Here is a 12337-nt window from a genome sequence, read left to right on the forward strand (position 1 = left end):
ATAGAACCATAGGCATAGAGATGTACAACACAGAAACGGATCTTTCAGTCTAACCGTTTACGCCGATCAGATATCCTAACCTAATCTAGTCCCATTTGCCAGCACTTGGCCCATATCCCTCCAAACCCTTCCTATTCATATACATCCAGATGTCTTTTAAATGTTGCAATTGTACCAGCCTCCACCACTTCCTCTGGCAGCTCTTTTCATACACGCACTATCCTTGCGTGAAAAAGTTGCCCCTTAGGTCCCTTTTATATCTTTCCCCTCTCACCCTAGACCTATGCCCTCTAGTTCTGGACTCCCCAACCCCAGGGAAAAGACATCATTGATTTATCCTATCCATGCCCTTCATGATTTTATAAACCTCTATGAGGTCACCTCTCAGCCTTCGATGCTCCAGGGAAAACAGCCCCAGCCTATTCAACCTCTCCCTATAGCTCAAATCCTCCAACTCTGGCAACATTCTTGTAAATATTTTCTGAGCCCTTTCAAGTTTCACAACATCCTTCCGATAGGAAGGAGACCAGAATTGCATGCAATATTCCAAAAGTGGCCTAACCAATGTCTTGTACAGCCACAACATGACGTCCCAACTCTTGTACTCAATATTCTGACCAATAAAGGAAAACAAACCAAATGCCTTCTTCACTATCCTATCTACCTGCGATACTTGATAATGCTCTTCCTCTTCTGTACCTTTCCTGTCCACTGAGCTACCCATTACCGTATCCGTAATGGTACCACTTCAGCCAGCCTTAAGTCTACTGGCACCTCACCTGTGACTATTGATGATACAAATATCTCAGCAAGGGCCCAGCAATCACTTTCCTCGCTTCCCACAGACTCTAGGGTACACCTCATTAGGTCCTGGGGATTTATCCACTTTTATGCGTTCCAAGACATCCAGCACTTCCTCCTCTGTAATATGGACGTTTTTCAAGATGTCACCATCTACTTCCCCACATTCTATATCTTCCATGTCCTTCTCCACAGTAAACACTGATGCAAAATACTTATTTAGTATCTGCCCTCTCCTGCGGCTCCACACAAAGGCTGCCTTGCTGGTCTTTGAAGGGCCCTACCCACTCCCTAGTTACCCTTTTAAATATGGATCTCTTGTGTAGATCCCAAGTTAGTCAATCTGACTTCATCCATCTGGAAAATCACATCTGATCTCATCTAAGGTTCTCCTCCATTGATTTCCTAGAAAGACAGTGCTGAGGGTGGACAGCTCTTTATGAGGATGCCTCCCTTCCGTCTTTTCCAAATATTCCTTTTAGCAATTTTAAACTCTCGCACTTCTTCCAGGCAGTCTACAGATGTGAAGTCCTGTTCAAGGTTAACCTCTTCCCAGGCCACTCAGTGTTTGAATTCTCAGTTTGAATTGAATTTGCTCAAAGTGTGACACAGTCAAATGGTATATTTGTACAAGATTACCTCTTGCGGGCCAGGGAGAGAAAGCATGAACCCTGTTGATTCTCCTGTTTCCAAGGCCATTATTGCGCCTCCAACACTCCCCACCCCAGGGGCTGACTCCACCAATGGCAACTTTAGTCAATGCAGCCATTTATCTTTCCACCTGCTCCTCCAATCACAGGTTTGCCCAGAGACAAAAATAGAAGTTGCTGGAAAAGCTCAGCAAGTCCGGTAACATCTGTGGGGAGAAATCAGAGTTAATGTTTTGGGTCGACTGACCCTTCCTCAGAACTGAGCCCAGTAACAACAAATGCAAGTGAGAACCAGCTTGTGATTGGAGGAACACCAGAGACATGGGTTTTCTGATTGGAGGAGCACAACAGATGGACTGGAGGAGCCCCAGAGTTGTGGGCTGAGGAAGGGTCCTGATGTTTAGCATGAAGTGTAGCTCCCTTGTCCTTAGTCCTGATCCGCTCACCTGGTGTTTTCTGGATTAATTAATTACAGCATCTTATTTAATTGGAGTGTCTGGGATACAGGTAGTTAGAGGAGTTAGTTACATGATAAAACTTTCATGAACACACCCAGCTTTCATTGGAAATCTTGTCCCTCAGCTGCCTTCCTTCCTACAAAAAAAAACTCCAGCGTCTCTATTTAGGTTTTAATGATTCCTTTGACCTCAAGACCAGCTTCATGTTATGAGTGTTCACTGCTTTATATCATGAACATAGTTTTCTGGTTATAGTCTGACCAGGGCCCTGTATCATGAAGCAATCTATTTCCCTTTAAAGATGCTACATGAGTAAAAGTTGGTGTTGTCTCAGTGATTTTGGTGAAATGCTAAGTCAATTAAAACATGGCAAAAGTCCTTTTTACTTCACAAGGACAACTTGCAGTTATTTAGCATCTCGCTCAATTCGCCATTATAAACCTCCCTGTGGTTACATTGACCAGAAACTCAACTGGACTTTCCACATAAATAAAGTGTTTACAAGAGCAGGTTAGAGGCTAGGAATACTGTGGCAAGTAACTCACCCCTTGACTCCCCAAAGTCTGTCTAAAGCACAGGTCAGGAATGTGATGGAATACTCCTGGTGGGTGCAGCTCTACCAATGCTTAAGAAACATGATACCATTCAGGACAAAGCAGTCCATTTCACTGGCACCACATCCACCACCATCAACATTTACTCCTTTTACCACTGACACAGTGTGTATCATCTACAAGATGTGCTGTGAAAACTCACCAAACTTCCTTTGAAAGCATCCTCAAACTGGTGACCCCTACCAGCCAGAAGGACAAGGGCAGCAGATGCAGGGAAGAAAGTTCTCCTCCAAGCCCTACTTTCCTTGGAAATATATTGCTGGTTTCTTCAGTATCGCTGGGTCAAAACACTGGAACTCCTTCCCTAAGGACATTGTGGGCCGACCTACACCCAAGAATTGCAGCAGTGCAGGAAGGCAGCTCACCACCACCTTCTGTCGGGCAGCTAGGAGTAGACAAAAAGCTAGTGATGCCCATATCTCATGACTGAATTTTTAAAAATGTTGTGAAATGTCACAAGCTGATTTCTGAGACCATTATCAGACTGAACTTTATACTGAGTCACATAGAGGTATTAGGTCCATCATTACTACATCACCTATTGTATATGTACAAGGCTCACAGTTGTGATATCCTATGACAAAATCATTATTTTGTGAGGATGGAAAGTATATCTTCACAGTCGTTTTGTTTCAAAAGAATTCCTCATTTATTTTTTTCACTAATTATCTTTACGAGGTTAAAAATCTCACAACACCAGGTTGTAGTCCAACAGGTTTAATTGGAAGCACTAGCTTTCGGAGTGCTGCTCCTTCATCAGGTGGTTGTGGAGGACACAATTGTAAAGCGCAGAATTTATAGCAAAAGTTTACAGTGTGATGTAACTGAAATTATACATTGAAAAATACCTTGATTGTCTATTGTGAGATTTTTAACTTTGTACATCCCAGTCCAACACCGGCATCTCCAAATCATATCTTTACAAGGTTCCTCAGAATGATTTGGCAACCCTTCAGACAACCACGTGATGAGAAGTTGAACTCTCAGCCTCTAGATGAATCGACAAATCATCAAGCTCAACCAACATCTCTGCCAGTCTGCTATCTCCCCCTGCTGGCAGGTGTGGTTGAAGCAGCGAAATTCAACAGCAGTTTCATGATTGCAATCAGACCTGAACCCAGTTTCTGAAAGCCAATTCCACGTTTGTTGGATCATCCCAAAATCTTGGATTCCCAACTTTTAACCTAATGCTATTCAGCAAGTAACTTTACTTTCACTTTACGGTTACTTTCACTTTGCATTCTGAAACCAGAGTCTTTGTCAAGTGACATATCTGGAGACAGAAGGGCTTTTGCCCAAAACGTCAATTTCACTGCACTTTGGATGCTGCCTGAACTGCTGTGCTCTTCTAGCACTGCTAATCCAGAAGCTTCCCACCATAGCAACACTGTTGCTGCATCGTGGTTAAACCATTCATTAATATTGTCTGTCTGCTTCCTTCACTGTCAGGTTCTTACTGTTCTCTTGGTAATCCTTCCAATGGTGAATATTCTCCAACTCTTCTACTAACATCTCCAAACAGTACATATAGAAGCAAAATAGGAGAGGCCAGGATAGGCATATCACCTGACCGGTTTCTATAAGTCACTCCTTATCAGGGAAAAATCTTCCACAAAACTTTTTTAGCCGGACACAATCTTCATTTAGTGATCAAAACATGTGCTACAAAAAAAATCATTATTGTTTAATGGACGGCAGTAGCTCTTAAACCAGGCTGCTGATAGACATAGCACAATATTTTCAGCATTATTTTAGTGGAGTCTCTTTTGCTCAGCAATCTGATTTGAGGTGCATTGGTTTTATTAAGATTGTTTGGGTTGTCTCAATCTACTGATTTGAAAGTCCTGAATAAAATTTAACAATTTTGAACATTAACCTGAAATTCTATGATTTCCTAGAACCACATTTTCCTTGTCTCAGGCAAATTAGTACTTGCCCCCAAAAGGAGGGTAAGTGAATACAGAGAGAGAAGAATGAGTAGCAGGAGTCTGCAAATTTTGGGATGGAGTAGTCAGGAGGTTTTTACCCTAAGGACCTATGCACACTATTGTTCACCACCTTAATTACTGATTCCCTGCACCGGTACATAGTGGCTGCAGAATGTACCAAATTATTATTTTTTAATTCTTTTATGGGATGTGGGCATGGCTGGCAATTTGTTGTCCACTCCTCATTGCCCTTGAATGGAGTGATTTGCTAGAGCCATTTCAGAGGGCAGTTAAGAGTCAACCACATTGCTGTGGGCCTGGAATCGCATGTAGGCCACACCAGGTAAAGATGGCAGATTTCCTTAAAGATGCATTGCAGAAAATTGCTCACCGTGCTTGAGCAGTATGTCCAAAGCCACCTAGATGGACAAAATCAGCATATAACACTTGCAACTGTCTCTTTCCCCTCCAAGTTATATATTTGATATCTCTTGCTCCTTCTTTCTCTGTTGCTGGGTCAAAATACTGGAACTTTCTTTCTATCAGTGCTGTGGTGTCCATGCACCACATGGACTGCAGCCATTCAGGAAAGTGACTAACCACCACGACTTTCTTAAAGCAGTTAGGGATTGGCAATGAGTGTCAAGAATGAACTTTGAAATCAAATGCAAGAAGAATCTAATTAAACAATGTATGGATCTTTGACATAAGCAAGATCACAGGTAATGATCAGTTTGAATTTGCATATTTGTAAAGTAAATTGCCCTGTTTATTTTTCATGAGTTTGTTCTGCTTGAAAGCTTTTCAGTCATTCCTTTTTCTTCTTCAAAACTTCCTGCGGACGTGCTGTTAAGTGTTAAATGACTTGTGATTGAAAAATGACTACATATTTATCGTACAGAACTAGCTTTCATCGTTTTTTTGCATCTGTGCTTCTAACCTTGTTCTGTGTTTCCTCAGCAAACTGAGGGGTTTAAGAAACGATGGTTCACGTTAGATGACAGGAGGCTGATGTATTTCAAAGACCCACTGGTAGGCACAGAACACATGTATTCATTTCTTACTTTTGGGAAATTGATGTGTTTCTTTTTCTTAAAAGCTCAAAGCATAATCTCTTACTGGCCAACCCTGGAACTGGATTCCTCCAATTCCATTGCTAGCAAATGTCATTTTTTAATTCATGAAACAAATATGAATGTTCTACCATGTTGTTAAAAAAAAGTGACAATTTTATCCATTTCAAGTGCAAACTGACTGACTGAAAAGAGGGATAAGTCTAAGTAAATTACATCTAAAAATCAAAACAATTTATATGTACACAAGTACCTAGCACACTTAGTCTTTGAGGGCCAATAACCTCCAGTTGATTGTTAAGTACACAATGGGAAATCCATGGGAAGAAATTGGTCTTCACCAGCAGTAATGAATCCTTGGCACTGAACATTCTTTTTCAGTCTGGGAAAGTAGATACAATGTACAATATGCTGCCAGTACACCATGAGATCCACTTCTCTCCTAACCCGTTGTTTATTCTGACCCAGCTTGCTAATAAATCCAGCTGAATGAATTTCATTGCCATATCTATAAGTAGCAGTTTGGTCAATGTGTATTTTTGTATTTAAACTCAAAAAGGCAGCATCAGGGAAAATGGCCTCAGAATATTCTTTCAGTATGAGATTAAACACAGAGGATGGTCTCTAAATGTGAAGGAGTCTATGTTGTTGCATTTTGATTGCGGCCACTTGCAGATAACAAAATGATTGGTATTCGATTGTATAACATTACTTCCATGTTCTGAACGTGTAACTGTAGAAACTGTTTGTTAAAGGTAACAAATGCCATTGAAGGAACCTTTTAGTAATTAAGTAGTTAAATTGTTGCACTGTACCACTATGGTAAATAAAACTGACTACCTAGTTTAAAATTCAGGGGAAAGTTATTTTGTTTTAATGTGCAATAGTGAAGGATTCCTCTTTCCCTTTGCTGTCTCTTTCCGTAGAACTACAACAACTGGCACCTAGACAGCATCTTCGATGTAGAGAAACATCACAAAGCATTTACTGTAACTAAAAATAAGTCATGGTTTGGAGATGCCAACGTTGGACTGGGGTGTACAAAGTTAAAAATCACACACCACCAGGTTATAGTCCAACAGGTTTAATTCGAAGCACTAGCTTTTGGAGTGCCGCTTCTTCATCAGGTGATTGTGGACAAAAATATCAGGGTATCAAGCCAGAGGAGGACAGATGTTTGGGGATTAGGGGACATTTTTGTTTTGATTTATTATTGTCACATGTACCTAAATACAGTGAAAAGTTTTGTTTGCATCCGGTACAGGCAGACCATACAAAGTACATTAGGTTAATAGGCAGATTTGAAAATACAATGTCATCTGTAGTAAAGGTGCATATAGAGCAAGATCAACATTAAATTTAAAAGTTGAGAGGTCCATTCATAAATTTTATAACAGAGGGTACGAAGCTGTTTTGAATCTGTTGGTACTTGTGTAAATATGGCTGGGGTGGGGGGGAGGGGGAAGATGAATAGTGTGGTTGTGATACTCAGAATGACAAGACGTGAGAAGCAAATTCAGGAGCTTGACGCACATGAGGCTGACGACATCATTGTTAATAATGGAGACGAGGAGATGAAATTGTGAAAGAAGTGCAGAGGACTGGAGGTGGTATGGGGGAGGGAGACAGACCTAAGGATTAGATGATTCATGATTAGAGTTTATGATCCATATCCCTTCATGTCACCCTTATCAAAATAAAAATCTATCAATATTGGTCTCTGACATTTCTCTTGAACTGCAGCATCCACAGCTTTTTACTAGAAATGATACAGAACTCCCTGATTTCACTGATGAATAGCCTGGCTCTAATTTTAAGGGGAGGAAGGATTTCCACTTGATTCTGGGAACAGCTTTGGAAAGGATCAGGGTCAGCTACGTTGTTAATACTCCCCACCGTCTAGCCCTAGATAAAATTCTCACTGACTATGATGGTTATTTTGTGTATAGGATTCCATGACAGTACCAGATAATCTTTTCCAATGATGTTTCTTGAAGGATACAAATCAGTCATAACGCTGGGGTTAACTCTGATTTAATGTTTTATTTGATAGATAGGACCTCTAAGAGTGTAGTTCTCATTTAGTAATCCCCTGCACACAGCAACTCAGATCTTTGTGTTTAAGGTCCTGGAGAGGCACCTGTACTCAGAGGTGGGCAGGCTATCCACTACACCTTGGGTATAACTGACCATAACTATAGGATTGTACCCTAGCAAGAATGGCCCACTCTTTCAAAATAGATCACCTTCACTGGCCTCTTTCCTTTTAGACAGTGACGCAGAACAATGTTAACGAGAGAAGATAAACCATCCCCGTTCTCTCATTGCAGGATGCCTTTGCTCGGGGTGAAGTATTCATCGGGAGTAAGGAAAATAGCTATAGTGTTTTAGATGGTCTTCCTCCATCAACCCAAGGGAATCATTGGCAATATGGAATTACCATAGTAACCCCTGACAGGAAGTTTTTGTTTGCATGTGAAACTGAGAGTGAACGTCGCATTTGGATGGAAGCCTTTCAGAAGGTTATTGACAGGGCAATGTTGCCCCAAGAGTACGCAGGTAAGGAACAAATGTCTTTGCGCAAAGTCGTCTTCCTCATGTAGACAAAGAGAGTCTATAGTGTAATCAATAACAACCTGTGTCTATATAGCAACTTTATCATAATATAAAGTCTCAATGCACTTCACAGGGATGTTACCAAATAATATTTGCCATGGAGCTATGTGAGGAGATGTTAGGAGGATCTGAAATCTGATCAGAGATGTAGGTTTTAAGTAGACTATCAAAGGAAAGTTGTCGAGGTTTAGGGAATGAACTCCAGAGCGTAGGCCCCAGGCAACTGAAGATACAATCACTCGTGGCAAATCAATTAAAGTCGGGGATGCATATGTTTTCAAAATCTGAGCACTGCAGACATCTCAGAGGGTTGTCAGATGGAAGACGGTCACAGCGATAGAGAGGGGAAAAGCCATGGAGAGATTTGAAAATAAAGCTGAGAATTTTTAAAATTAGAGGCGTTGCTTGACCAGGAGCCAACGTAGGTCAGCAAACACAAAAGGTGAAGGGTGAAATATACTCAAAATTCTGAATGCTGTCAAGGCTTGGTCCCAACACTAAGACTATCTTTCAATGCACACGATTTTGTGTAATTAGGATCAATCTGTCTGCTGTCCCTCTGTGTAGCTCTGGAACCACAATATCATTTAAAAAGGGCCGTCATAAAGACAAATAATAAGACAATGCTGATTATCAGTCATGATGCATTTTTCTGTGTGTAGGTTATTGGCAATCTGCTTTGGAATAATTCATTAAATTACTTGAGCATCAGTCAGTGTCCCATTCTTTGATATAGATGCTTCATGCATTGAAATGAAAATTTGCCAGAAAATCTGTTTCTTTGAAGAATGGTTAAAACTCATGCAAACCATAACTGCATCTGTCTTGAAGAAGGGTTACAGTTGAAACTTCTCCACCTCCTGATGCTGCCTGGCTTGCTGTGTTCTGGCTGGAAGAAACTTGAAGCCATTAATATGTTTATTTTGTTTTTTTTTAAGAATCTGAAACATTTTGCTGTTCTGGAGTTTAATCTCTTTTAATGTGTGTGTTCTCCAGTAACAGGTCAGCGAAATTTAATAAGTACCTGCTGGAGATTGCGATCATTAAACCCCTAAGTGGAATATCTTGGCTCATCCCCGTTTTCACATTTCCTGCATTTGTTTGAAATATTTTCTCTAAAACTTTAAACAAGCTGATATATATAGGGGAAGAAATGTGACATCTCATTCATCAAAACACTAATTACCCCTTAATAAATCTTTAATAAATAATTTCAAACAACAATATGGCTCAATTAATTTGCAAGGAATGAAACTTAACTGTTGACTAATTAAACTGCATACATGATCTCTATTGAGCTAATGAACTTAAACAGACAGATTGAGGCAAAGAGAACAGTCCAATTAATTCATCATCAGCCTGTTGCAAAAATCACCCATGACAGCTTAATTGTGCCTTCATCATTTTGGCAATTAATCACTTGTTCTCCTCCCCGCACCCCCCCCGCCCAAATCCATCACTCTTTCCCCTTTCTTGATGTCCTCGTTATTTTTTACCTGTTTAAAACCTGTTCAATCTAACATCATACAATACTGACGAAAAGTTACGCAACTGAAGCATCAACTGAATCCCTCTCCATAGACACCAGCATTTTCTGCTTTTTAGGACAGGACATTATATATAATATTCTTTGAAATACTAAGTTTCTTTGTCAAAAATGTATTTTCAACAACAATGACTTCCTTCCTTTTGTCTTATTTTCCAGTGGAAGCACATTTCAAACACAAGCCGTAGAAGATCCTTGCTTGCTGAGGCTGTGGGCCCATTAAGACTTCATCTGCTCGTCACTGTTCTTTTTCAAATATGGATTGTTCAGTGTTTGTGCAGCAGTCTGTTTCCTTCTCCTCCATCCCTGTGCTCCCCAAAACTCCCTCCCTCCTCTCAACAACTACCATTGGGAGGGATGGGAAAGTGGGGTATAAGCATTTGAAGAAAATTAAACTGTAGCAAGAAAGTGAAGTTGAAAGTGATGTGCATGTCGCTAAATTGTAAAATCAGGAGCATGAGTTTCACTTCAGCATTTGGGATGACTGTCAAAACATGGTTCAGTTCACAGTACAACACTGCATGAGTATTTCTATTTGTTAATATTTAACCACATTGTTTCCACTGCAGTAGGACACTATAAATACAGTGACATGAAAAGCTTAAGATTTTTTAAAATTCAATCTCATGTTATGTACCCACCTGTAATTGTCCATTGCTGGTCATATGCCAATTCTCTGTTCGTCAACTTTGTTCTTACAGTCTTCAAGCAACTGTACTTAAGTATAAAAAGTAAAAATTAAATTTAGCTGTACAGACTTTAATGAGCAGTGATTCTACATGATAAACTTTCTCAAATGTCAGTAAATACTTTTTGTTTTAGTTGCAATTGTGACAACTGACTCACCTAGAAAACTTGAAATTTTTTTTATTTCTTGTGTGTATATTTTCTGTGGATTGTCAAAACAAAAAATGCAAATACAGGTGTCAGTGAAGCTGAAAATACAGTCAGTACCTAGTCTCTGTGTACTGCTTTCTTCTGTACAAAATGTACAGCTTGAATTAAATTGTGTATCTAGGTGTTTTCAGAGGAGTGTGTTCTCAGAGATTTGTTCTCCATTTAAAGGAAATAATAATTAGCTTTTTCTGTACTGCGCAGCTTAAAGTTAAATTTGAGTGATATGTTGTGTTCCGTGATGTTTGTGCCAGATAATAGTGTAATATATAATTACCGTGGTAAACAATGTAAAAAGCCTTCACATTGCAACAATTCTTCCTAAATTTAATCTGCAGCTTTTTAAAATGCATATTTTTTAAAACTGACATAAAAAGATCTGAAATTTATTTTGCAAAGTTGTGAATTAATTCTTCCAATTAAACTACCAACATCAATCAATTTTCTTTTACCAGTGTGCAGTAACTTGATTACAGTAACATTAATACATTACACTAAATGCATTCTTTAAAGGTGTACCTCAAAAATGGGACCAATAATCTTTTCTGAGATCTAATCTCAACCCAACCATTAAGCATCCCTAAGGTACCTCAAATAATAACGTCCAAAATATAGCATTTCTAATAATGTATAGCAAGCTTGTTACAGAATTTATTGGAGTAAACATAATTGTGTGATGGATTTTTTTTTACAAAATGTCAGTGGAAATATGCTCTTATGATATGGTTGTTCCAATCTTCAAAGGGAAAGAGTATTGATATGAAGATTCCACTATAACAATTTGATAATGTGGAAAAGTGGATTATGTCAACTGACATAGAATGAAGCTGTATCCCTGGGTGTCACTGAAAGCACACTAGGTAACTATACACTTCAGGAAACCAGCGCATCAGGAGAGCAGATTCGAGATGAACCTCAGCAGATGTGTTAAGGCAAGAAGTGAATTAGGTGAAGGAAAAATAGTAATCTACATTATATTCTTTATTCCAAATACAGAATGAAGTTTTCAGAATCTAATATATTGTTATGTGCAATTTGCACTGTTTCAGCCTCCTCATTTTTGGTCACTTGTACCTCCCTGTATAGTTCAATGAATTCACAGCCAGTAATATGAAGAGATTGTAGCTGAAGAATCATGCATTGGAAGTAACACAAACCCTGCATTTCATTTCTTCCTTCTCTCGTAGTTATTAGGATTTTTGTAATTGGTCCAGATGGCCACTTACATATGGTTTTGGGAAATGTAAAGTGTTATGCTGCTAACAATTAAAATGAAGTATGCACTGGTAGCTAAAGAATAATAGAATTAATTTACTTAGTAAGTTTTAAGGTATCAAAAAAAAGTGGATAACCAAAAATTAAGATACCAATGGTTACAAGGAAGAGTAAAATGAAGCATAGGATTAATTAAAGCATACATGTTCTCATGTCCATTCCATTTGTTATTTTAATATGGTGTGCATTTGATTATGGAAATTATGCATTATGTACAGTGGAGAATATGGTGCTGAAATGAAATACTTAAAGTTATCATGGTGTCCCAGATCAGACTTTGTATTTTGATTACTTTCAATTAAAAGGTCTTGATTGTGTTGCACAAATGAGACAAGTTGATTTGTGGTAATTGTCTGCTGTTCTTTCAGAACATTTTATCATCTCCTTTTGGTGCAGAGTCTTTAAGTGTAAGGACACCGTAGTAAAAACAGAAGTATGGATTCCAAAGACATTTATTCTGTTTTCACAGTCACCAAAATATT

The 12337-nt window shown here is 39.1% G+C and overlaps 1 protein-coding gene across 2 annotated transcripts in view; it reads left to right on the top strand.

Annotated features, from left to right (window-relative positions):
• Positions 1-12117, top strand: part of LOC132825163 (arf-GAP with dual PH domain-containing protein 1-like) — a 127202-nt gene extending 115085 nt beyond the window's left edge. For both annotated transcript variants that reach the window (XM_060840186.1, XM_060840187.1), the window contains exons 9-11: positions 5412-5483; positions 7855-8083; positions 9846-12117. In XM_060840186.1, the coding sequence (XP_060696169.1) occupies positions 5412-5483; positions 7855-8083; positions 9846-9874 (330 nt within the window). In that variant the 3' untranslated portion in view covers positions 9875-12117. The remainder of the gene's footprint in view (positions 1-5411; positions 5484-7854; positions 8084-9845) is intronic.
• The last annotated feature ends 220 nt before the right edge of the window (positions 12118-12337 follow it).

Source organism: Hemiscyllium ocellatum, chromosome 20 (assembly GCF_020745735.1).
Source record: "Hemiscyllium ocellatum isolate sHemOce1 chromosome 20, sHemOce1.pat.X.cur, whole genome shotgun sequence".
Taxonomy (NCBI): Eukaryota; Metazoa; Chordata; class Chondrichthyes; order Orectolobiformes; family Hemiscylliidae; genus Hemiscyllium; species Hemiscyllium ocellatum.